This window comes from Myotis yumanensis, unplaced genomic scaffold (assembly GCF_028538775.1).
Source record: "Myotis yumanensis isolate MYYU_CA2020_CCGP unplaced genomic scaffold, mMyoYum1.0.hap1 SCAF_12, whole genome shotgun sequence".
Lineage (NCBI taxonomy): Eukaryota > Metazoa > Chordata > Mammalia > Chiroptera > Vespertilionidae > Myotis > Myotis yumanensis.
This window is the reverse complement of record NW_027223763.1, coordinates 15,314,445-15,341,899: the sequence shown is the minus strand read 5'-3', so window position 1 is coordinate 15,341,899 and position 27,455 is coordinate 15,314,445. Positions and strand designations below refer to the sequence as shown.

At 40.1% G+C, this 27,455-nt stretch overlaps 2 protein-coding genes, 1 long non-coding RNA gene and 1 pseudogene across 7 annotated transcripts in view; 3 read left to right on the top strand and 1 right to left on the bottom strand.

Annotated features, from left to right (window-relative positions):
* The window catches only part of GGTA1 (glycoprotein alpha-galactosyltransferase 1 (inactive)), a 52,513-nt gene extending 49,662 nt beyond the window's left edge, over positions 1-2,851 (top strand). The window contains exon 8 of the mRNA XM_070430829.1: positions 391-2,851. Within this exon, the coding sequence (XP_070286930.1) occupies positions 391-1,084 (694 nt within the window). The 3' untranslated portion in view covers positions 1,085-2,851. The remainder of the gene's footprint in view (positions 1-390) is intronic.
* Positions 1-27,455, bottom strand: part of LOC139020832 (uncharacterized) — a 126,708-nt gene that overhangs the window by 58,877 nt on the left and 40,376 nt on the right. The window lies entirely within an intron of this gene.
* On the top strand, positions 1,239-26,450 carry LOC139020894 (N-acetyllactosaminide alpha-1,3-galactosyltransferase-like). The gene is made up of 4 exons (XM_070430971.1): positions 1,239-1,249; positions 16,414-16,464; positions 22,418-22,549; positions 25,293-26,450. The coding sequence occupies exons 1-4, from the start codon at positions 1,239-1,241 to the stop codon at positions 26,011-26,013; spliced, it is 915 nt and encodes a 304-aa protein (XP_070287072.1). The 3' UTR covers positions 26,014-26,450.
* Positions 20,616-22,005, top strand: LOC139020830 (tripartite motif-containing protein 75-like; annotated as a pseudogene).

Sequence of the window (27,455 nt, the reverse complement as noted above, 5' to 3'; positions counted from 1 at the left end):
AGAAACTCCAGGCCTCTGTACATCAGAGCGGTGCCTGTACCACTAAATATCCTATAAGGCCCAAAGCATACATACTATCTCCAATACATACAGTTTCCAAGAGCGAGAGGAGAGGAAAGGAGGAGTGGGGCTGTTCATGGCCAGTCGCCTTTCCAAAATTGGCAGTCAGATAAGTCCCTCCACTTCCCCAAGGCAGAGTGACTGAACTGAACAGTGGAGAGCAGTCAGGAATGTTACAGTAACAGATGTCTCTCCACATGAAAACATACATCTGCGATGAGGAAAAATAGTTGTCTCTTGAACTTCAAAATACAAACAAAATGATTAGAAAGTACATGGTCTCCTACAGAGTCCCAGAGGTTACAATTATCCCGTTCTTCTTTGTTTCAGATACATTGAGCATTACTTGGAAGAGTTCTTAACATCTGCTAACAAGTACTTCATGGTTGGCCACAAAGTCATATTTTACATCATGATGGATGATGTCTCCAGGTTGCCTTTGATAGAGCTGGGTCCTTTGCGTTCCTTCAAAGTGTTTGAGGTCAAGCCTGAGAAGAGGTGGCAGGACATCAGCATGATGCGCATGAAGACCATTGGGGAGCACATTGTAAACCACATCCAGTACGAGGTCGACTTCCTCTTCTGCATGGACGTGGACCAGGTCTTCCAAAACACCTTTGGGGTGGAGACCCTCGGCCAGTCAGTGGCTCAGCTACAAGCCTGGTGGTACAAGGCAGATCCTCTTGAGTTTACTTATGAGAGGCGGAAGGAGTCTGCAGCCTTCATTCCGTATGGCGAGGGGGATTTTTATTATCATGCGGCCATTTTTGGAGGAACACCCATTCAGGTCCTAAACATCACCCAGGAGTGTTTCAAAGGAATCCTCCAGGACAAGAAAAATGACATAGAGGCCGAGTGGCATGATGAAAGCCACCTAAACAAGTATTTCCTTCTTAACAAGCCCACTAAAATCTTATCTCCAGAATATTGCTGGGATTATCAGATAGGCCTGCCTGCAGATATTAAGACTGTCAAGGTATCTTGGCAGACAAAAGAATATAATTTGGTTAGAACTAATATCTGACTTTAAATTGTGCCAGTAGGTTTCTGAATTTGAGAGAGTATTCTGGCTACTTCTTCAGAAAAGTAACACTTAATTTTAACTTTAAAAAATACTAATAAAACACCAACCCAGCAAGTACTACTCCTCGTAGCTTTCAGCCTTGTAATATGGGAGCATGGACCTCTGGTAATCAGATATGAATTCCCAGTGATTTCCTATCTATTCTGGGTTTGGGGAAAATATATCAGATGTTAAAAAAAATTTTCACAGGCCATAAAAAAGCCAGAAACACTCTACATATGTCAGATAATGTACTGGAGAACTGGAGAAAAGGGTGCTGAGTCTAAAGCAACATAGGTTGCTTTACAGCGGAACTTGCAGCGAGGACACAGTCTACCTGGCAATCCTCAAATGGTTTCAGTAGCAGACCACTTCAGGCCATTTTGTTGTATGTGTGTCTTTTTCTCAGGATGTTGTTTGGCTTCTGTGCAAAAGACTTGTCGAGATTCCCAGTGGTTATGATGGTGGTAAATGTTTGGAGTCACAGGGAATCTGAAGGAAGTGGAAACAAAGCCTCAAAGTGAGTTTGCCATGAAATAGGAGAGAGTGGAAAGATCATGGTTGGGCATTGGCACCTGAGAGGTTACAGGAGATGGATTGGCACTTAAATATAGCATGGATCCAGGTGCTAAATGGGACAGGGATAATGTGGATGGTCTCCAGCCTCCTTAATCCCAAGACAACCAGAGTAGAAGGGACTTGAATGGAAGATACTTCTTTGTTTTGCCCAAGTCACATTCAGTCTGCCAGATTCTGCAACTGTGTCTTCAGATCCTTGGCCAGAAGAAGTGGATGGTGTCAGAGAAGACAGAGGCCTAAAATGGACTGAAGAAGCTTGCAAGGAATTTTCCAGACAGGGGCTTCATGACAATCAGCAGCAGCAAGTCCAACTGCCACTTGCTCCAACCCTCAGAGTTCCTCAGCCTATTGTACCCCGTTTGGAGGGCTGACATCAGGAATGGATTAGAGGAAAAGCCCTCCCTCCAAATAACCTAATTTTCCCCTGCCCCATCTGCACTACTGAGGTGTAACAACCAGACACATTTAATAAAATGGTTAATTGATTTGATATCAAAAGCAGACAGGATGGCAATGGGAGACCCAGTCCTCATAACTGAACAGCTTAACATTCAATTCCCTTCTCTAAGAGAAGTTATAAAATCCTACCTATTATTTAAAGTTAAGCAATTCAATGTAAAGGAAGTTAGAAGGCAACATTTACATATTTATATTTTGCTTGTGTTCCAGTTAAAGTCATGTTTCCTTTTTTAAGTGATTTATTTGAAGAATCATTGTGCTGGCTTGACGTTCAGCACACTGGGCTTCTCTGATCAATTGAAACCTACATTTTCCTACCATTGCACTGTGCCTCCTACTCTTCACTTCTTGCCAAAAAAAATAATCACAATGCAGTGAAACAAAACAAAACCAACAAAAATCCTGAAGAAGTGGACTTTAAAGGAGATTACACATTCATCAGGACGCTTGCTTCTCTCTAACTCAAGTTTTCTGAAATACATCCTAGAGTAGGGAATGTTACTGGTTTAAGTCTGGAACCAACGAAATTATCTATCCTGAAAGATTAAATGGCTGATGTTTATGTTTGAGGGAATCTTGATTTTTTTTTTATTCATTTAAATTTTAATCCCAAACAAATGCAAGATTGTCATGAATAGTTATTCTTAAACATGAAAAAATAAAAATAAAACTACTCTGATTTACAATTGAATAAATTATTTTCTCAGTATATTGTTGTCATGGATTGTGCATTTTCTCCCAAAAATATTCAGAATTGTCAATTCTAGCGTTTTAAATTCTTAGATTTCCAAAAGTCCTCATGTCCTTCTAAAAATGTGGACTTTTACAAAGATAGAATATAGGTGAGACTTGCAAATTTTTAAAACAGATGCTCATGCCCTCGCCGATGTGGGTAAGTGGTTAGAGCTTTGGCCCACACACCAAAGGGTCGAGGGTTCTATTCCTGGTCAACCCAGTAGACCATATCTGGATTGCAGGTTCGATCCCCAGTTGGGGTGCAGGTGGGAGGCAGCCAATTGATGTCTCTCTCTCACATACATGTTTCTCCTCTTCCCTCCCTTCCACTCTCTAAAAATCAATGGAAAGAATATCCTTGGACACCAAGGAAGCATCATCAGAAGCTCTCAATTCCTTTATTAGGCATTAAAGAACTTAGTCGATCAAAAACTCTTCAGAAGTAGAATGTAGGTCTAGACCAGTGGTCGGCAAACTACGGCTCTCGAGCCACATGGCCCCTTGAGTGTGGTGGCTCTTCCACAAAATACCACGTGCGGTGCGCATGTACAGTGCAATTTAAACTTCGTGGCCCATGCACAGAAGTCGGTATTCTGTGGAAGAGCCACACTGAAGGGGCCAAAGAGCCGCCTGTGGCTCGCGAGCCGCGGATTGCTGACCACTGGTACACTCATATAGCCAAGTTTGAGAAGCAGTCAACAAAAGCTGAGCAAACAAAGGCACAGGGAAGTTAAGGGCTAAAGGAGTGTAGGAGGGAAGGGTGTCTGATGAAATGCAAATAGACTTGGAGGAAATGACTTTAAATTGAGTTTTGAAAGAGAGGGGATCACTGTGAGGAGTAGAGATGGAATGAGACTTCAGAGGGAGGAGCAGCAGATGTAAAGCACAGAAGACTGATAAAACTTTTACAGAGACCCACACAAATGGTGTGAAAAGTAGCAAAGATCATGAGAATGCTTTGGCTGGATGAGGGCTCCACATTCGCTCAACATGTATGGCTCTCTTTCTCCTTCTCCCAGCAATGCTTGGTCTCTTTTACGGAGTCTGTGTGATTTCAATGGAAACTGGTGCCATCGTTGGAGCAAGAGATCCAGACTAAGCCAATCAGCACCTTTCATTGCTTAGTTGGCAATGATTGATTTGGGGTGGCAGGTGACCTAAACTAGCCCAATCAATGTGAATCTCAGGTCCTCAGGAAATGAGGAAGCATGTAACATTGGGAGCTGCTAACACCTCTGGTGACCACAAGGGAGGTCAGCATTAGGATGAAACTGGCAATAGGAATGGAAGAGCAGAGAAAACTGAAGGGAACACAGTCCTTGATGACAACCCTAAGCCACTGGCTCCAGTGGGCTTTTTGAACATGTGAGCCAATAAAGTACCATTATCGTTTAAGTCAGTTGGAATTGAGTTTTCTCTTATAACTGAAAATATCCCCCACTGAACCTTCTAGAATAATTAGTTCCTTATAGGCAGGCCCATAGTCTGTCTTTGCATCAGCTCTAGAACCTGTTAAATCACCTATCTCAGAGGCACTGCTTAACGAATATCTACAAGATGAATGAATGAATAATTATATATACTCCCCTCACGCCTCAAAGAAGTGCTTTTTAACTAAATTTAAAATTTTTTCATTATGAACTCAGATACTTTTATATCTGGCACCTGGAAATTTTCCTCCTGTAGTACACAGTACAGGAACTCAGGAGGGGCAGCTTGAGCTTTAGGCTCTAACCTGCATAACGTACTGGGTTCAGTGCTGTTTAAGGTCAGTGGTGCATGAGACAAATTTGCTCCATCAGTATAGAGCAGTGGTTCTCAATCAGGATGATTTTGCACCACCACCATCACCACCTCCACTCCCACCCTTGCCCTGACCCCGGGATACTTGGCAATGAGTGAAAATATTGTTGGTTGTCACAACTTGGGGGTGGGGATGGGGAGGGTACTATTCACATCTATTAGGTATAGGCCAGGGGTGCTGCTAAACATCCTAAAATGCACAGGAAAGCCACCACAACAAAGTAGTGTCTGGCTCAAAATGTGATGAGGTTGAGGGACCCTGCTGTAAAATCCCTTTGAACTTCATTAAGAAAGAAATATAGGAGAGCCGATATGCATAATACCCACCTGTCTATACCCTGGAATTAGTCTTTGATGAGTGTCAAAAGCTTCCAACTCACTTCTTAGTCCTATAACATTCACAGCTAAGACAAAAGAAGAGAGCAGTTCCCTATACTGGACACTGGAGGGCAGGAATTTCCAAAGATAACACTTATTCTAAGCAACTGCAGTGATTAAAAACATGTTTTCTGGATTTGGTGAAGACTGCCCGTTTGTAGAAATAGCTATGGATTTTACATATAAATGAAAATAGCTATAAATATTTAAAGTATGGGGCTTTGAAAAATCAGCCAAAGTTAGAACACACTTTCAATGAATTGACTGTAACTGTTCAGAATAAAAGGTGGTTATGCTAGCTAGGTGTTTTAGTTAAAGACATTTTGGTTGCAAGGAACTGATATCCCCTAAACCCAGAAATGAATATTGAGAGGCTACTGGAGAGTTCCACTGAATGCAAGGCAGAATTGACAACCAGGCAGTGGTGCACTGAAGCTGGTTCTTTCCTGCTGCTAGCCTGTTGCACGTAATACTTCCCAACTCTCTGTTTAGTGCCTTCACTGTGGTAGCTTGGTATTAGCCATGGTGGGAGTATTTACACCATGGGAATCAGCAAACACTAAGAATCAGGTCTCTTTTTCCTTTTCTTTTCATCTTTCTTTTTTTAGGAGTTGGTTGTGTAAAATTTTAGTTGTTCACATCACTATAACCAGCTCATAAAGAAGTGCCAGTGAAGTTCAAGGGCTTCAACAGCAGAAAAGAATGAACTTCCCCTAGAGCAGTGGCCGGAAAACTGCGGCTCGCGAGCCACATGCGGCTCTTTGGCCCCTTGAGTGTGGCTCTTCCACAAAATACCACGTGCGGGCGTGCATGTACAGTGCAATTGAAACTTCGTGGCCCATGCGCAGAAGTTGGTATTTTGTGGAAGAGCCACACTGAAGGGGCCAAAGAGCCGCATGTGGCTCGTGAGCCGCAGTTTGCCGACCACTGCCCTAGAGGTCTGCCAATATGACCCAGCTCCAACTATTTCCAGACTCAGAGTTTCTTCCTTCAAAACTCTATATTCCTGGAAAAGAAAACCCAAATGGCACTGCAGCCACTCCTGCTCCCAGCAGCTGTGCCATGGGTTAGGTTTATTGGAGGGTGGATTATAATATAGAGCAGTTTCTCAGGCAAGGACCTATAGTTATGAGCTGAGTTAGATGCCTCTAAAACTGTCAACATTTCCACTTAGAGCTGCTTGGCTATCAATCATTTCTTCCCACACAGGTAAAATATGTCCTGCTACCATAATCCAAAAACATTATGCACTATTCTAGCAGCCCCTTCTCTGAATAGCAGACCATAGAATTCATGGATAATGCCAGAGGGCCAGGCTTCTCAGAGTCTACTATCTCCACATAATAACTGTTTCTCCTTTGGTTAGTTAGCCCATCTAACTATTCTGCAATCCATAAAATAAATAATAAATCCAGCATACACCCAAACACTATGAAGTCAAGACAAGGAAGAGGGGAAATTTTTTAGTAACTCTATAAGAAAATGGTTATCTGCTCAAGGGGCATTTCCTTGCTCTAGAATTCAATGGGCTCCTGCTGTAAGTTCTCAATCAAGGCCAGCCACAGTCTACATCCATAATCACAGTCTACTTCAGACCCTTTGAACTATATAAGATATAATTGGTCATAAGAGGTCCAGTGGCAGGGCAACTTGCCTGCAACCTAGACCAGCGGTGGAGCTTTCTGTTGTCCAGGGTCCCACTGGATGTCATTGCTTTTACAGTTATCAATCAAATGGGAGGCAGCTGGATACTCTCATGTGTGGGACACTGCCTCCAAAATCTAAAGTAGCCCAAGAGAGTTATGCCTCTCTCTTATTTGTAGCAGGCATAAAGTATTGGTTCTCAAATTGGCTGCATTCTGGAATTACCAGGAGAGCTAATATTGATGCCTGGTTCTGACCCCAGAGAGTCTGACTCAATTGGTATGGGGTAGACACTGGAACTTTAAAAGCCTTCCCAGGTAGGCCTTGGCATGGTAGCTCAGTTGGTTAGAGCATCATACTGATACACCAAGGTTTTGGGTTTGATTCCAGGTCAGGGCATATACAAGAATCAATGAATGCATGAATGGGTGGGGCAGCAGGTCGATCTCTCTCTCTCTAAAAATCAATAAGTTTAAGATAGCCTTTTAAAAAATACATTTTTAATTGATTTCAGAGAGGAAGGAAGAGGGAGAGAGAGACAGAAACATCAATGATGAGAGAGAATCATTGATCGGCTGCCTCCTGAACATCCCACACTGGGGATCAAGACCACAACCCAGGCATGTGCCCTGACTGGGAATTGAACCGTGACCTCTTGGTGTATAGGTCGATGCTCAACTACTGAACCATGCTGGCCTGGCTAAAAATCAATACATTTAAAAAGTAAAAAGATCTTTTGGGGAGAAAAAACACACACCTTTCCAGGATAAGAGGATTCTGGGAATATGGTAGAGTAGGAAACACCAGGAAATCTGTCTCCTCAGCTAGACAATAATTGCACTGGCAAAAATCTGTCTGATGTAATTATTTTGGAACTCTGGAGTCTATAGAAACTTGAATGGCAAACTAAGGTTAATTTCAACTCTTCACACAGTAGCAGCGACTCATTCTCCACTTCCAGCCATCTGGTAGGCAGTTGTGCATGTGTTCCTGGAGCAGTTTGCATGCAGCTTATGCAAGCCAGGGTGGGTGTAAAGGGCCCTGTCCTTTACATATCAGGAACCTGAGCTCTGATTGCTAAATGTTGCTTCTGATCATGGAGGTACAGACAAACAGGCAGCAGCCATTGGTGTTGCACCTTCTCCCATTGTTGTGGTATTTTGTGGAAGAGCCACACTCAAGGGGCCAAAGAGCCACATGTGGCTCCCTTTCCCCTCCAGTTGAGGTGACTTCCAGTTGAGGTGACTTCCAGGGGGTTTAAAGTGCCAGTGCCCCTTTATTCTCCCTTCACTTTCTGTCAGAGACCACCTATCGTCTTCACTAGCAGAGAAGAGTAGAGACCCCCAAAAGCTAGTGACCTTTGAAGCCCTAGCAAAGGTCGGAGCTGTGTACCACCCAGTTAATCTAGATAATGGTAGCTGAAGCATCATCCCCACCTTAATTCACTTAATTCCTTAGATACTCATGTAAATCTTTGTTGACTATTGTTGATTAGATATTCTGCCTATTTCTGGAAATTGTCTGCTGATGAGCTAATCTGTGTGTCATTGAAACCTCCTTACCCCAGGGCTACCCCAGATCAAATAAATGGTTGGAGCGGCCTGAGCATCGGTGGAAGTCCTTCTGGACTTGCCCGCCTGGTCCCCCAATATTTCCAAATTATCTTGTCTCTTCTCTCTCTCATTTGTGTGCGGCTCCTCTTTCAGGCCCGAACCCTGAACCACACAGGAAGTGGAGGGAAACACACTCGACAACTTTCCCTCCTTTGCAGGCATATATTAAAGAATAGAACATTCAAAAACAACTATATACATGGGGAAAATTAGTAAATGACTATGCATACTCAGGGAAAGGCTCTGAAAAGACCTTATGTTACACTTGGGCTGATCCTTGGCACAAAGACAGCTTACAACAATCAAAAAGGCAAAATCAATGAATGAAAACGAACAAAAAACAGCTAACCCTGGGGGAAGGGAGATAATCTTATTTACAGAGTTACCACAGTATTAGATTCAAATGTCGAATTTCAATTAAAAAAATCACAAGGCATACAAAGAAACAGTAAAGTATGGCCCATTCAAAGAAAAAAATAAACAGAAACTGTTCTCAGAGATGACCCTGACAAAGACTTTAAAACAACTGTCAAAGATGCTCAAAACTATAGGATGATTGGGAAAAAGAAAGTCAAGAAAACACTGTACAGTAGTTCCTCGGGTTACATCAGAGATCAGTTCCTACGGCGTGACGTAATGCGATTTTCGCTGTAAGTCGGAACCCACCTACATAAAGCACCTACGTCAGTCACATGGAACACATACACAGCAGTAATGAAGTGAAACAGTAAATAAAATTTAAAAGAAAGATAAAAATTCCTGACCTTTACTTGTGGTAAATAAATAATAAAAAACATAAAGCACATATGTACATACATCAAAATGATGGAACTTTTTTATATATATAAATAAATGGGAGATGGCGATGTAACCACGAAACGACATACTTCAAGTCCTATGTAACCCGAGGGCTGCCTGTATAAACAAAATGGAACTATCAATAAAGAGTGAGAAAATAAAAAAGAAATAATAAAGCATTCTAGAGCTGAAAATTATAATAATTGCAATGAAAAATTCACTAGGGGGATTTAAAAGCAAATTTGAGCAGGCAGAAGAAAGAATCAGTGAAGTTGAAGATAGGACAATAGAAATTATTAAGTCTGAGGAACAGAAAAAAAGATAGAAGAAAAGTGAATAGTGCCTCAGAGACCTATTAGATACCATTAAGTGACTCAAAGGGGCACAAGAAAAGTTATTGGGCAATGGAGGTTTTCTATATCTTAATTAAGGTGCTTTTTACATTCATGTGTGCATGTGTAACAAAGCCAGTAAAGTGTACAAACTATTTTTACTTTAAGTAAATTATACTTTATGTCAATTTATATATATATATATATATGTGTGTGTGTGTATATATATATATATATATATATATATATGGCTAATATGCTAAGTGTCTGACCATCTGACTGGTCGCTATGACATGCACTGCCACCAGGGGTCAGACACTCAATGCAGGAGCTGCTGTGATGCGCACTGGCCATTTACAGAGAAACAGCACCATGGACCTGGAGCCGACAAAGCAACACTCGGCTTCCCCCAATTGGGGCACAGGCCCTGACACCACCCCAGAGTGACACCCCACCAAATCGCAGTTGATACTGCTAAGACCCCTATGGAGCAAAATGTGGCCCACATCCCAGCCCAGCCCTGAAATGGTGGCTATGGGCGCCAGGTAATGACATCACATAGCAATGCCTGGCTTCCTCTCCCTAGCGACTAGCCTCCTTGCAGTTTCTTCAGCCCAGGAACACAACTTGTTTTATAGCCAGGTGGAAACATTTTATACTTCAACCAAATGTCTTTGAAGTGTTTTCCCATGCCTTATCTCATTTGATCCTCACAGAAGTCCTGGAGTAGGTAGATAGGAGACTCAATGGAATCCTATTTTCTTTTTATTAGCTGGAAAATGGAGATTTAGAACACTTAGAAATTTGACCCAACTGAAAAGAAGTAATAAATGGTGGACCATGAAAATGACTTCAGGTTTTCTCACTGTGCAGAATATAGTCAAACACTGCTGCAGTTAAATATTTTACCATTTGTTTTCCCTGCATGATCTACAATAATAATCTGCTTCGTGTTGATATTTACTGCTGAGTTGCTGACAATTACCTGAAAGAGAAGTTGGGGTGCTTCACTGGGCTGGAAAAAGTTTAGCTAAATCAGAAAGCAGGTCTAATTAAGCAAGTTTATCTATATATATAAAGCTCTTGCTGGTGCCAAAAGCATGCGTGTTTCCATCTGTCATTGTCATTCATGAATTTGGTTGACATGTCTATTACAGAGAAAGGGTGAATAGCGATATTAAAATATTTCTTCTAATTAATTTCCTTTCAATGTGCACAAATTCATGCATCAGGCCTCTAGTATATTATGAAGCTTTAAAAAACCGACAAGAAAGAAACTTATATGATCCTACTTGTTTTTTAATGGGACAAAATCCAGTCCCCTGATAATGATAAAGAGAAGTTACAAGCATGTGAATTGTTATGATTGCAAGTATCTAGTTATTTCATCATCAAGAGAATCTGATGACATCATCATTCACAGAAGACTGAAATAATAAACACAAAAACTGGAGAGTACCATAGAACCAATATTAGGTTATCTGATTTATGATTTTTCAAAGGTCTTAAAAGTTCTTGCTTGAAAACTGTCTGCCCTCTTAAGATTCTCCATATGTCTTCCCAAACCACTATACCATAAATGTTAAGTCTTCAAGGAAGAAACTGTATAAAATTCCTGCATGATCTTAGGAAAACAAAAGGTAAGAGTTTGTCTCTAATTTCAACCAAATTAAGCCATAGCCAATTTCTTTTCTGCACACAACTTTATTTCCACAGATTAAATATTACAAAGGAGTTTTGTAAACTTGATGGCTGAAATTCCAAGGTCAATGAACAAATAATCTAAAAATTATAGTTTAGCCTCCAGTGAGTGCTCTGAACCAATTATATATTCAAATACTTTGAGAAGGGGCACATATTTTATACTGTTATCAGTTCTATCACCTATCTTAGAATGATCAACTTCATAAGATTATTTAATTACAAATAATTAAGTTTTCTTTATAATTATACAACTCTTTAGAGTCCAAGTATTTTCATAATTATCTCTTTTCTCTGACACCCCATTCTGAAAGAGTTAGGAGAGGAAGTGGTGTAATTTTTCTGTAGAAAAGAGTCCTTTGTACTTTAGAGAAGATGAATGAAGTTTATAAGATCTCTTGTATCAAGACCAGACCAGTTAATATCCTACCACTGGGTGGATAGTTCAAATAGATGGTGTCTCTTCACTGACTCAATTCTATTTCCATATAAAGCAACATCCAATGACCAGAGGTGCCTTAAATCCCAGATAAAATTTATTAAGTCATCTAGTTTAAGTCATAAGAGACAGGATTCAACACAGCTTATTCTCTATACATTGTACTTTATTTAATCTACTTTAATGTTTCTTTTTCCTCCTAGTAAAGAATGAGATACAAAAGAAAAATTCTATTATTATTCATTTTATTATCTCTATGGACCTTGCAAAGAGAGTATCGATTCAGGTAACTTTAAAAAATAATGAATATTTTATTTTGGTGTTTGGTTTAAGGATCTGGTTATGTCAGGAAGGTTATAGGTTCATCCCCTGAATAAATCAGCATGCAACTGTATCAATCCAAATACACCCAGATATATCCAAATGACATCCAAATATGTCAGCATAAATATTGCCTTCAGCATAAAAATTCTTTGTTTCTAATGAAGTCAGAGCTAAATGTAATTTGTGTAGGCCAATATGTGTGAGGAGAAGCAATGTTAAACTGCCAAGACAGTTACTGTATAATTATGGCAATGTAATATTAGTAAATATTATGGAGAAATTTGAGCCATTTTTAAATAGGTGGCATCTTCTTTAAGTAACATCCTTAAGCCTACCTGGTTTTGTTCAGTGGATAGAGCATCGGACTGTGGACTGAAGGGTCCCAGGTTCAATTCCTGTCAAGGGCACATGCCTGGGTTGTGGGCTCAATCCCCAGTAGGGGGCATGCAGGAGGCAACCGATTAATAATTCTCTCTCATCATTGATGTTTCTATCTCTCTATCCCTCTCCCTTCCTCTCTAAAATCAATAAAAATATTTTTTTTAAAAAGAAACATCCTTAATATTGGTGTCTTCAGGCACTATGTATGGTATTTGCCCTCCACATATTTGAGACAAGCAGAAAGACTTCATTTGCTATTAGCAAATTTCATTGTTTTAATGATAAGTAAGTTTTTCTCATTTGTATCTAAAAATAGTTATTTTTTAAGATATAGCATATGAGTAATATTTATCAGTCAAATCACCTCAGTAACTTTTATCATGTTCATTACTGTACTCTACAACCAACAATGTACTTGGCATATAGTATTGTGTCTTGGTCCATTTGGGCTGGATGGCTTATGAACAACAAATTTATTTTTCTCAGTTTTGGAGGCTGGCAAGTACAAGATCAAGGAGCCAGCAGATTTACTGTCTGGTGAAGGCCTGTTCCTGGTTCATAGAGAGCCATCTTCTCACCATGTCTTCATATGGTGGAAGGGGTGAAGGAGCTCTCTGGAATCTCTTAAAAAGGCATTCCCATTCAAGAGGGCTTCACCCTCCTGACCTAATCATCCACAAAGGTCCTACCTTCTAATACTATCACATTGGAAATTAGGATTTCAACATATGAATTTGAGAGGGACACAAACATTCTGTCCATAACAGTATGCGTTCATTAAGTATTTGGTAATATTAGGTAAAATTAGGAAATAAAAGGAATAGATTGAGTATAACTCTAGTCATCTTAAATGTGAAAACCCTTCATATAAGTTTAAAAGTAAATAAATGTGTGTTTTTTTATTTATCCTAAGCACAAAGAAACTACAGAGGACATATCAATGCTGGTAAGTACTTATAAATATGCTAAGACCTCTTCTTTGAGGACAAAACTGGTTAGAGGGCACTGAAAAACCTGCAAGTCCTTGGTTCCTGCAGGCAAGGTAAACCAAAGCAGTTTTACAAACACATGTTGGAGATACTCGTTTAAGGTCAGAATACTAGGAGTCAAAGAAGAGCAGACTGGCAAAGTTGCTGCCTCTGACAAAGGAGTGGGAAATGGTGAGGGGAACGAGTTACAGGAATCAGAATTCAGCCTGTAGGAATCTTGTGCCTTTTAAAGCTAAGGGCAACAAACAGGAATCAAGTTTTGGCTAAAAGACTCTCAGGAGATTGCATTAACCCTATGCCACCTACCAAATCATGCCATCAGAATGTGTGCAGAAAGGAAAACTTCCCCAAACACTGCGCAAGATCTAATATCATTTATGTTCTTCAATTTCTTCTAGTCATGGGAACCCACATAGTGAAGTGAAAGCAACTTTCCTTTCTGATGCTTATTGTATCCAGGGGCCTTGTCTCTCTGATAGTTCTTTGATTTACAAGACCCCCACTAAGACCATGACTCCATACTTGGGCGAGCTGTGCTATGCATGAAAATAATATAGTAAGAAGGCTTTCATGTGCTAGGCAGAGTATATTTCCCCTGTAAATAGCCATGACTAACAGAGGCAGTAACTTTCAACCACCTGAAAATAGAGGAGGAATGGGTTAAAATGTTTTCTGGCAAAATGTATTCAATGAAATACAATCTAACAATTGTTCTATTACCTAATTAGAATTCTATAGCCCTATCATACTAATACTCATCATTCAAAGGCATCGTTGTCAATGGAAGTTGGTGTTAGGTCGAATGCCACAACTCATTCACACTTGTGATGTTGCAGCTACTCTTATCTGTGTACTAGGCATAAAGACAGTCCCCTGGGCATAAGATTTAACCCCATCCTCTTGTTAACTTAGCCCAGGGTCAGCTCTCCAAAGGTATCCTAGCCAGGGTGCCATTAGAGTGCATAACAAGGAGGAAAAGTAAGGACTCAGGCAGTTTCCACCCACTCTGTGATTATGGACAAGATAATAACTCTTTGTGCCTTATTTCCTTATCTAGTAAAATGGGGGTAATAATAATAGTTCCTATCTTATAAATGTGGATTACGTTAGATAATATTTAGGAAAGTATCCAATATGTATTAGCTTTTTTTGGTTGGATGATGTCTTTAATTTTTTCAATTATGGTTGGTGTATTTGCTATTAATGAAAAGCATCTAACATCATCTAGCAGATCAGAAAATATTTCCCTTAAGAAGGGATATTTAAAATGAGGCCTGAAGGTGATGTGGGAATTAGCAGGTTGAATCTGTGGCAGGGTTAAGGAAATAAAATTAAAAAAAGGAAAAGGCCAATGAGCCTGGAAAATTATAAGTGCAGGGCTAGGTAGGAGATGTGGCTGGACAGCGTGAAGTGTGAGATCACGGAGAATATTATGGCCATTTAAGAATGAGGACATCATCCTTAGACAATGGGAAGCCACTGAACTTTTGTTAAACAGAATAATGACATGGTAACACTAGAGCTTCAGAAACATGATACTGGAAACAGAATGGGTTGAAAAGGGCACTGCAAAGATAGGCTAAGAGGGTAATACGTTGCTCATTGTAGGGAATGGGAATATGGAGGTTCATTATATTAGTCTCTTCTTTAAAATATTTTTTAAATTGATTTCAGAGAGGAAGGGAGGAGAGAGAATTTGTGTACCTTTGAAATTTTTGCACTAAACAGTCTTTTTAAAGAGTACAGTGAGACCAATTAGGAGGCTATTGCAGTAGCCCAGATAAACGATGATGGTGATTTGCAGTCATGTGGTGGCAGGGAATGGAGATAAGGGATGGATCTGAGAGATGTTTTGGAGGTAAAACCAGCATGGTTTAATGATGAATTTGATGTTGGGACATAGGGAGTGCTCTGAGTGTAGAATGATTCTCATATTTCTGCCTTGCCATTCCAAGTGGATCCAGAGAGGTAAGGCAACATATGAAGAGGCCCTACTTTGGGGAAGAGATGATGACTTTAACATCTTCATTTTGGAGTGTCTGTGTAAATTTCAAAAGAAAATTTCAGAATACAGTTGGATATATGAGTCCTATAATCCTGGGAGAAGTCTAGTTGTACATGAAAATTTGACACCATAGGAAAATGCCCAAGAGAGTGTCAACTGATCAAAATCAAGGGCCTCAGAGAAACCCTTCTGCAATTAATAATCAAATCAAGGCTTCTGAGCAGGATATTTAAGGCTAACCTTAAACAGAAGTAGAAATATATTTCCATTGTGGTAGAAGAGAAAAATATTCAGCACTATAGGTAAATTTGTTGTTGTTGTTTTTAAAGCTTTTATTTTTTAAAATATATACTAGAGGCCTCCTGCACGAAATCCATACACGGATAGGGTCCCTAGACCTGGCCCCCACCTCCCCGCCTCCTCCTTCCCTCGTTCCCTCAGCACCCTGCTGCTGCTGCTGGTCGCCCACCATGTTCCCCCTGGTGGTCAGCACTCATCATAGCAAGCGATCGAACTGCTCTCCCGGTTGAACACCTGAGGGGACAATTTGCATATTAGTCTTTTATTATATAGGATATATTTTATTAATTTCAGAGAGAAAGGGAGATGGAAAGAGAGATAGAAACATCAATGGTGAGAGAGAATCATTGATTGGCTGCCTCCTGCATGCCTCCTACTAGGGATCGAGCCCACAACCCCAGGCATGTGCCCTTGACCAGAATCAAACCTAGGACCCTTCAGTCTGCAGTCCGATGCTCTAACCACTGAGCAAAACCACCTAGGGCACTATAGGTAAATTTGGATGTGAGGTGGAAGAAAGTTGAGGGAGTTTTCATCTGATGGCTGCTATTTTCCCTCTGAATTAGAAGAATAAGAATGAGAACTATGGAAACAAAGATTTCTGGGCAGCACACAGGGTTAAGTTGAGGTTGAAAATTATGATTTTTCCATGCCACTATTGTCAAACTTCATCACTGTTTTTCTTACTGCTTCGTGCTCACTTTGCATTCTGCATCTTATTATAATCCAACCCATGATTTGATAGACACTCAAGTTATCTCAAATTCTAATAAGATATAGTGTGACTCTTTGCATTATTTTTCTCGATAGGTCTGTGAATACTCAACCAGAATTAAATCTATCAGCCTGGTTTTTCCCCAGGTAAGAATGCCAAATCTAACATGTGAAATTAATCCATAGATTGCTCAATAGAAGTTAATGAATGGCAACTGCCATTCCAAATGTGGGAGAGCAGATGGATCTTTGGTTACATTTAGAAAAATTAGCAGTGGACTAGACTCATTGGGAGTGGACATTAGGACCTGCATCCTCCATGAATGAGTGTGTAGATAACAAAAACTCAAAGGTCCTAGAATGATGGCAGGTCAAAAGAGTAAGGGTGTATAAAGGGGGAAAAAAAAGGTGTAAGGGTGTATTCAAGACCAATTGGTTGATTCTTCTTGTTTCATCAATGAGAGAATCAAAGCCCAAATCAGATAGATGGACTATCTGTGTACTTCATGTTTAATACAACAGCTTTCCCCTACCCTCTCTGTCTCCATCTTCTTATTCTACCCATCTATCTTTCACTCTGATGCTATAGGGTTTTAGGACTTCACCTAACTAAAATTTGAAAGGAGATATCTGTTTAAGAAACTGTGGTACATCTACACAATGGAATACTATGCTGCTGTACAAAAGAAGGAATTCTTACCATTTGCAACAGCATGGATGGAACTGAGAGCATTATGCTAAGAAAAATAAGCCAGTCAGAGAAAGATAAATATCACATGATCTCACTCATTTGTGGAATATAATGAACGACATAAACTGATGAACAAAAACAGATCCAGAGACAGAGAAACATCGATCAGACCATCAAACCTCAGAGGGAAGGTAGGGGAGGGTGGAGGGAAAGGGGAGAGACCAACCAAAGGACATGTATGCACGCATATAAGCCTAACCAATGGACACAGACACCAGAGGGGTGAGGGCATGAGTGGGGGGGGGGGAGGGAATAGAGGGATAAGGACACATATGTAATACCTTAATCAATAAAGAAAAAAATAAAATAAAAATTTAAATATAAAAAAAGATTATTGATATAGTCCCATAAATGGGACTGCCCATGAACCAGTTCTTTTAGTTTGTATGTTTTTAGAAATTTGTCCATTTCATCTAGGTTATCTAAGATGTTGGTGTATATGTTGTTTATTATATTTTCTTATAATCCTTTTTAATACCTGTAAGGTCTATAGTAATATCCCTACTTCCATTCCTGATTTTAATAATTTAAGTCATTTCTGTTTTTTCCTTAGCCAGTCTAGTTAAAGGTTTCTCAACAAAAATGTTCAAAATATGGTTTCTGAAAATAGTCAGTGTCAGAAAGTGTACTTTTGTAATGATCTGGCCATTTCTGATAATCTGTTCCACAAAAGAATCATTTTTTTCTTTCACCGATTCTATCATTTTCCTTTCTCTGTATCAGTTGTCTCTGCCCCAGTCTTTATTATTTCTCCCTTCTGCTTGTTTTGGGTTTAGTTTGTTCTTTTTTTCCTAGTTCTTAAGGTGGAAAGTTAGGTTATTGATGTGAGATATTTCATCTTTATTGATGTGAGATATTTCTTTTTTTAAAAAATTATGTTTACAGCTATATATTTCCTCCTGAGTACTGCTTTTCACTGCATCTCATAACTTTTGGTATGCTGCATTTGTATTTTTACCCATCTCAATGTATTTTCTCATTTCCCTTGTGAGTTTTTTCTTTGACCTACTAGTTTTCTAAGAATGTTGTTCAATTTCTTCATATTTGGGGATTTTTCAGATTTTCTGCTACTATTAATTTCTAATTTCAGTCCACTGTCAATGCAAAGATGGTTTGTATGTTTCCAACCATTTTAAGTTTATTGAGATTTGTTTTATGGCCTAACATATGATCCTGGAGAATATTCCATGTTTATTTAAGAATATATATTCTGTTGTTAATTAAAGTGTCCTGTGTGTGTCTGATTTTTTCTGCTGTCTGATCAAATCTGCTATTGAAATCCTGTAGTTCTTCGTTTGTTTGTTTTTTGTTTTTTCATTTTAGCTATCATACTTCTCAGTTCCAGAAATTCTATTTGGTTCCTTTTCATAATTTCTGTCTCTTTATTTATACTCTCTACTTGTTGAAACAATGTTCTCCTGGTTTCCTTTGGTTCTTGGTTCAAGTTACCTTTGGCTCTTTAAGGATATTTAAAATAGTTGATTTAGAGTCTTTGTCTAATAAGCCCAATGTCAGGGCTTCCCCAGGGACTGTTTTGTTATTTTTTTTTCCTTTGAATGGGCCATACATTCTTTTTTGTTGCATGCCTCATAATTTTTGGTTGAAAATTAGACATTTAAAAAATTATGATGTGCTCATTCTGGAAACCAGATTATTTTGCTCCTTGGCCTTTGTTGTTCATGCTCATTGTGAGTTGCAGGTGTTTGTCTATTTAGTGACTTTTCTAAACAACTTTTTAAAGACTGTATTCTTTGTCTTCTTTGGTCTCAGAGGTCTCTGTTCCTTTAGTTTGTAGTCAGGTAATAGTTTCACAGAGATTCCGTAAGTGCCTAGAGCTGGGGTGGAGGAGATGTTAGAGGACAGTAGAAGAAAGACAAAAAAAAAAAAAAGGAGAAAGAGGAGGACGAGGAAGAAGAGAAGCAGGAGAAAAGAAAACTAAGAAAAGAAGAAAGAAAATCTCAGTCTTTGAAGACTGGCTCTGTATTTGGACTCTCCTTCAACACAGCCCAGATATTTACAACTCTGCCTTAGCCTTCACTTCCTCCTTGCACTCTGCCTGAATAGCAGCAAGAGATTAAATCATTGGGTCTTCACAGATCTTCTTCTGAGCAGGCATCATGGGATCTTGTCAAAGCCCTTACTTGCCTAGGAACTCTCTTGCAAACTTTTCCTCCCAGGCTTTCAGCATATTTAATTTTTATTCCAAAACCTAACCTTTTGCCCCAGGTGGCAGGGCTTTGGTCCTTTTTAAAAATATTTTCAAGGAGCCCTCCACTTAGTCATTTTTCCATTTTGAGAGTTCAAAATTAAGTGAAACAGTCAGTCCTTCAGAAAACTCTTAACAAACACAATTCCTTGGGAATTGGGTCCACTCTTCTCCCTCTATAATCAGATACTTACACTGAAAACATAATTTGCTGTTTTCAATACAACCACCATATGGGGAGCAACTTGGTACAAGGCTAAGTTAAAAAATATCACATAGCTTTCCTACTCCTCCATATTGAATCATCTTTTTCTCGATTTAACTCTTGCTTGGTTGCTCCAAACCTTTGGCTATCCTTCGGAGTTTTGACAAAGTTGATTCTAGCAGTACGCAGTAACATTAGTACTGAAAACACTTGAGATTATGAAAACTGGGAAATTCTGTGTTAATAATATGGTTTCTGAAAATAATCAGTGTAAAAAATGCTAGGACCATGATATTTTGTCCAAATATAAGATAAATTATTACTCAAAGATCTTGGAAACAGTATAACTAATCAGTAAGCATACTTTTGTAATGATCTGGCCATTTCTTTTTTTTAAAAATATATTTTATTGATTTTTCACAGAGAGGAAGGGAGAGGGATAGAGAGTTAGAAACATCGATGAGAGAGAAACATCCATCAGCTGCCTCCTGCACACCACCTACTGGGAATGTGCCCGCAACCAAGGTACATGCCCTTGACTGGAATCGAACCTGGGACCCTTCAGTCCGTAGGCCGAGGCTCTATCCACTGAGCTAAACCGGTTAGGGAGATCTGGCCATTTCTGATAAGCTGTTTCCCCAGTTTATCATAACCATCAAGGCTTGGGGTTAACAGATGGTAGGTCACTAAGTATGGAAACTGACCCAGGTATAGGTGATCTCGTCCCAAAGTCATACACTTGCCACAGTCCCAATCAGCACGATTGTAGATGACTTGGGTTTAGGGGGGTTGTGGTGGTAGAGAGACAAATTAGTGGTTGCTTCAAATGTGGCAGTGAGCAGGACCACAGGGGAGCCATTTTTACATGCAACCATCTGTCCTCATCCCAAGGAATGAATAGGCACTTTAGAACCTTATCTGCTTTCTGAGCCAGGATTCAACTACTCTGAGATAGGCTGGAGGTAGTGAATAGAGCTCCTCTGGACACCTGCAGCCACTGGTTTCATGGGAATGAACCATTCAGGACAGAAAGGACAGTGAGATCTGAGAGTGCATCTGCTTCTCAGTGGAGAGATCTCCCAGAGCCCAATCTCCTGAAGAAACCCACCTCAGTCCAGTCCTTCATTCAGGGCCCAATGGCAGTTGAAGCAGCTCTGGCAGGACTCCCGACAGAAATCAACTGTCCCATCTTTCTGGATGACCTGAGAGACCTTGTCACCATCGAATGTGGGCACAATGTCTGTAGCTCCTGCATCCAACAGTCCTGGGCTGATGTACAATACAGGGTTCTTTGCCTGTATTATACATGCCAAGAAAGGTGCTTGAGGAGCAACACCCAGCTGGGAAGGATGATTGACATCGCCAATCTCCTCCAGACCATCAGGGGCAAGAAGAAGCAGCAGGAAGAGAGGGGTTTGTGCAAGAAGCACAACCAGGTCCTGACCCTTTCTGTGAGGAGGACTTAGAGCTGTTGTGTCCCATGTGCACTCAGCTTCCTGTCCACCAGGGCCACCAGGTGAGGCCCATGGGGGAGGCTGCCTGTCATCACAGGCTGAGGCTCTACAGTTACATCAGTAAGCAGATGACCCACATTCAGAAGTTAATAAGCATTCAAAGCAAAAAACTCATAGAACTGAGAGAGAAGGTGCAAAACAGGAACAGAAATTAGCCTCTGAATTTGAGTCTCAATTTATAGAGCGAAAGCAAAAGGAAGTTCTCTCAAGGCTAGCTGAAGAAGAGAAGGACATTCAACAGAAACTCATTGCAAACACAACTGCATTTTCAGGCCATCTTTCCAACTTCAAAGGTGTACAAAAGGAGGTGGCAGAGAAGAATGTGATGCCAGATGTGAAATTGCTGATGGATATCAAGAGTGTCCTCCACTGTTGTGATAACCTGAAACCCCCAGCTATCTATTGGTGCCAGTTAAGGAGAGAAGAATTCAGTCTTCCTCTGCAGTGTTCAGCCCTGCAGAAAATTATAGAGATTTAGAGAAGTTATCCTGGATCCCAAGACTGCACATCCTAATCTACTTGTGACTGAGGATAAAAAGTCTGTGAGATTTGCGAGGAAAAAGCAAAGTCTTTGTCAGAATCCAAAGGGATTTGCTGTCGACCCAGTTGTCCTGGGTTCTGAAGGGTTTGACTGTGGCCAACATTACTGGGTGGTCCAGGTGGATGACAAGCCTCAGTGGGCTGTGGGGGTTTGAAAAGACTTCCTTAAAAGGAAGAGAAAGCAGCACCTGCCAAGACAAAAGAACAGATGTTGGACGATTCAGCTGCAGAATGGTGATTATGTGGCACCAGGGTCTGTTCCTGTCACTCTTGTGCTGAAGGAAATGCCCAGAGGGATTGGCATCTATCTGGACTATGAGTTGGGTCAGGTTTCGTATTATAGTTTGAATGACATTTGAATGACATGTCTCACATCTATTCCTTCATGGATATATTTTCTAAAGTGCTAAAGCTTTACTTCTATATCTGATATGACTCCAAACCTCTTACAATCTGTGCTGTAAGAGATTAGGAAGGATGAACTGTGACTTTGCTTCATTTTCTTCCTGTGATTTATGGACAGTATGTAGCATTTTGTACAACTATCAGTGACTCTAGCACTGATAAAGAATATTATTTAATGCTTATTTGACTTTACATACATGAACAATGTTTTTCTTATTTTGTTTTCTATTTTTTAAAATTTTGTTTCAATAGCAGTAGAGATGTTGTGGGAACTAACAGATGTGGGGGTTAACTGTCAAGTGTTTCCAGTATAAATTGTGTATAAAGTGTATAAATAAAGTGTATAAATTGTAAAATAAAAAAAAGGCTTAGGGTTAAAAGGAAATGCTGCAATCAGACACAAGATTTATATATAAGTAATATCTACTACAATGTTATCAAAAGGCATTTTGTTCATAAATCTTATGTCTTTCTTACAGAGCATCCACGAATGCAACTACCGACTGGTTAGCTCCAGTTGTGTGGCATGGCACTTATAAAGAAGAAGTACTGGAAAATTATTATGCACATCATAAAATTACTGTGGGGCTGACTGTGTTTGCTGTGGGAAGGTAGGTAATACTATGTATCCTTTACATTCAGGCCTTTTATTGTAGAAAATTAGATATTATCAATAATTCCACCTAAAAAATCTAGAAAAAGTAGAGCAAAATAAAGCCAAAGCAAGCAGAAGTAAGGAAATAATAAAGATAAGAACAGAAATCCATGAAATTGAAACAGAAAAGCTATAGAGAAAACTCATGAACAAAAAGCTCGTTCTTTGAAAAAAAATTCACAACCATCCATTTATTTTCTGGCAAAGAAAAAAAATGACACAAATTACAAATATCAGGAAAGAAACAGGTTATATTCCTCAGACCTTCAGATATCAAAAGGTTTATCAGGGAATACTACAAAACACTCTACACACATACATTTAACCACTTAAATAAAATGGGCTCTGAAAACCACAAACTACCATAACTTACCCAACATGAAATAGATCATTTGAATAGCTCTATATCTACTGAGGAAATAAAATTTATAAATTTAAAATCTCCCAAAGTCTACAGGTCCACATGGTTTCATTGAAGAATTCTACCAAATATTTAAAGAAGAATTAACATCAATTCTATACAATCTCTTACAAAAATCAGAAGAGGAGGGAACACTTCCCAATTCACTCAATGAAGCAAGTGCTGCCCCCTGATAGTGAAATTATACCAAAAAAGTACAAGAAAGTATTACATAAAGTTGAACAATGTATCTATTATTCATTAAAATTATAGTTTTTAGTAACATGTTATTAAATAGATAGTTATCTATATATATATAAAAGGCTAATATGCAAAGTGTCCCCTTGGGAGTTCAACTGAGAGACTGGGAGTTGATCGCTCGCTATGACATGTGCTGACCACCAGGAGGCAGCATGGAATGAAGGAAGGCCCTGGCCAGCAGCCGGGGAAGGGAGGCCCTGGCCGGTAGCTGGAAGGCCCTGATTGGCCCTTATCACTGGCCAGGCCTAGGGACCCTACCCATGCACAAATTTCGTGCACTGGGCCTCTACTTTTTTATAAAGAAAATCCACAGAAAGAGGAAGGAAGAAAAAGCCCAGCCGGTGTGGCTCAGTGGTTGAATGTTGACCTATGAACCAGGAGGTCATGGTTCAATTCCCAGTCAAGGCTCATGTCTGGGTTGTGGGCTTGATCCCCAGTGGGGGGCATGCATGCGGCAGCCGATCAATGATTCTCATTATTGATGTTTCTATTTCTCCCTTTTCCTTCCTCTCTGAAGTCAATAAAATTATATTTTAGAAAGAAAGAAAGAAAGAAAGAAAGAAGAGAGAGAGAGAGAGAGAGAGAGAGAGAAAGAAAGAAGGAAAGAAAGAAAGAAAGAAAGAAAGAAAGAAAGAAAGAAAGAAAGAAAGGAAAAGGGAGAGAAGGAGAAAGGGAGTGAAGGAGGAAGGGAGAAAGGAAGAAACAAAGGAAGGAGCAAGGACTTGTGAGCCTTGTTTTTTCAAAGTTCCCTGATAACTGTTCTGAGGTTTTGAACAACCTTATGAAAGCATCTTGCAATCATAAGAACCACAAGCACTGGGCCAGCCACATTGTTGGTAGGGAAATGTGTGTGTGTGTGTGTGTGTGTGTGTGTGTGTGTGGTGGGGGAGGTGGGGGAGTGGAAGAGGGGTGTCTCACCACAAGCAGTAGGGCTCCAGGTGAGCAGCTCCAGGCATTCCTAGCCCTTGAATCATTATCAATAGGCTGAGACTGACACAAAACAGCCCTATATCATGCCACACTCAAAAATTAATCCAAATGGATTATAGACTTAAATGTGAAAGATAAAACAATAAAGCTACTAAAAGAAAATGTAGATCTTCACTACCTTAAGGAGGCAAAGCTTTCAGAAACATGACACAAAAGCACTAACCATAAAGAAATATGGATAAATTGGACTTTTTTAGATTTAAGTTGCTAGCTTCCAAGATTTCATTAAATTTATTACTAATGGTCCATTGTATATGTATATAGACCACATCTTCTTTATCCATTCATCTGTTGATAGACACTTAGGCTTGGCTATTGTAAATAATGTTGCAATGAACATGGGATGCATATATCTCTTCCAATTAGTGTTTTTGTTTTCTTTGCATAAATGCCCAGAACTTAATTTTAATGATTATATAAACATTATCTGAAGCTGAGCCACATATGATTACCTTTAACTTTTAAAAATTTACCTGAGGCTATTTATTACTCTGAGACTCTTTTACTGGCTTGAGAGACTAGAAATGAGAAAGTTTATTTTCCAATCCAGTTATCTTAGCACAGTACTAAAGGCCACAAAGCAAAATAAGAAAGTCAGTGCAGATATTGGGGTATGAATTATTTCACCTCTGACTGTTTATACATAACTAACTACTCATAAAGTGAGCTACAGACAGCAATAACTGCTTTTACAACGACCCAAGGCCTTTTTCGCCTACAACCTTCAGAGCAAGTTCCCATTGCTCTGATATCCCTGAAAACTCTGGCTCTCACCTTGCACTGGGCTCTGTGCAGTTCCTAATCTCACCAATTTCATTCACTCTTGTGAGGAATTCCTTTTCTCTCCCATAATCCACAGAACCCATTAGGAAGAGCAAAGGCAGATAATTTCACTTTCTTTTATACTGCTTAAATACAACTCAAGAAGCATATTTAATATTTGGTTGCTTAGTAGCACTTTTGGGTAAACTATAGTCAGTATAATTAAAATATTATTGTGTTCCACTAAAATATAAGAAAATGAACATGTTTCTTTTTTACTTCACAGATATATTGAATTCTATTTGTTCAACTTTATATCATCTGCTAATAAGCATTTTATGGTTGGCCAGAAAGTCATAATTTATGTTCTGACAGATAATTTGTCCAAGTTTCCTTGGATACAGCTGAGTCCCCTCCGGACAATCAAAGTTTTTGAAATTAAGCGAGAGAAGAGATGGCAAGATATTAGTATGATGCGCATGAAGACCATCAGCGAGCATGTTGTAGATCACATACAATATGAAGTTGACTACCTCTTCTGCATGGACGTGGATCAAGTCTTCATGCAGAAATATGGATTAGAGACCCTAGGGGAGTCAGTGGCTCAGATGCATTCTCATTGGTATAATGCACATCCTATAAAGGTACCTTATGAGAGAAATAACTTATCAGAAGCATACATACCTATTGGTAAGGGAGACTTTTATTACCATGCCGCTGTATTTGGTGGCACTCCCATTCAGGTTCTCAACATTGCCAGGGAGTGCTTCAAAGGAATCATGAATGATAAGAAAAATAACATTGAAGCGGTGTGGCATGATGAAAGTCACCTAAACAAGTATTTCTTCCTCCATAAACCTACTAAACTCTTATCTCCGGAATATAGCTGGGATATTGGTAAAAAACGTACTGGTGAAATTAAAGCTATTAAAATCCGTTGGGCTCCTAAATATTATAACATTCTTAGAGCAACACATAATATTGAAGGCCTTCCTTTACAGTTCTGAATTTAAGAGCATTGTTTTGTCTTATATCTTAGATAATTAGCACTTGACAAAACTTAGCACTAAAAAGTCACTAACAAAATGGCAAGCCCACCAACATAGCATACTCATACTTTCATTTTGAACTGTGTAAAATGAGATGTAGCAGTTGCAAAAAGAATGTGTTGACAACAGATGATAACATAGCTATTTCATATTCTCTGTGAATGTTGAGGATATATTATTTGTTGGATCACATTCAACAAAATAGAACCTGTCACAAGAAAGTGAAACTTGAAATATTTTCATTGATCAAAGTAGGTATATATGCATTTCTCATATTGCTTAAGGAAAGGGATTATCTAAAAGTGTGGGTAAGGGGAAGTCACTGCAACTATACTAATATACTCTCTATGTAAAACTTTGAGGACATTAAAGCTGCCACCAGATGGGCAGACAATTACTTAGGAAATTTTGAGTCATTCAAAAAGAACTATGTATTTTAAAACTTACAAACTTTTTGTTATAAAAACTAATGAAAATAAAAATAATATACGAGAAAATTGAAAGCCTTCCTTTACTCTCCCTTTGAAAACCTGCCCCTCAATATCCTATATAATAAACGGTTAATATACAAATAGACCAAACGGTGGAACAACCGAACAACCGGTCTCTATGACATGCGCTGACCACCAGGAGGTGTGTACGGAACATGGCAGGTGTCAGTCGCAGCAGGTTGGTGGAGCAGGTGAGTGGAGGCACCAGACCAAGGCAGGGTGCTGGTCGTTGCCATTGGGGCGAGCCTCTGGTGGTTACTGAAAATTCTTTGCTCCCACTCACGCTGCAGTCACGCCCAGTGCTTGCACCTGCTGCTAGTGCTGGCCCTGCTTGCACCAACTGCCAGGGCCCAGTGCCATCCCCAATCACTCAGTGCTATCAGCGGGTGCGACCTGTGGCTGCTGGCCCCATTCGCTGCTCAGGGCTTCTCCACCTCCTTCTGCTCCTGAGAGGAGATCGGGACCAGCAGCTGCCTCTCACACCCACTGCCTGCGATGGCCCTGCTCGCACCTGCTGCTTGTGCCGGAGCCACTGCTCGCACCCACTGCCAGTGCTGGCCCTGCTCGGTCCTGATTGCTTGGCATCATCAGCGGGTATGAGCAGCAGCTGAGGCCTTCTCCACCTTCCCCTGCTTCTGAGAGGCGATCAGGACAGTAGCCACCTCTTGCACCCACTGACGGTGCTGCTCCCGCTTGCACCTGCTGCTGGTGCCAGCCCCAATTGTTCTGTGCCTTTAGCAGGTGCAAGCGGGGCTGGTGCCGTCAGCACATGGGAGCGATGGCGGCGGGAGTGGGGCTGCGACAGACAGGGGACCGGGGACTATGCCTGGAGGGGCCGGGCAGGGGCGCAGAGGATGGGCCGAGACCCGCCCCTGTGCCTACTGTAGCCTTGCAGCCCACAGTTCCTTT

Bases quoted from the DNA above. Each gene is read 5' to 3' on its own strand.
- LOC139020894 (XM_070430971.1), top strand. The intron at 16,465-22,417 runs GTAAGAATGCCA...TCTTTCTTACAG, and splicing joins TCAGCCTGGTTTTTCCCCAG to AGCATCCACGAATGCAACTA. The intron at 22,550-25,292 runs GTAGGTAATACT...TTTACTTCACAG, and splicing joins ACTGTGTTTGCTGTGGGAAG to ATATATTGAATTCTATTTGT.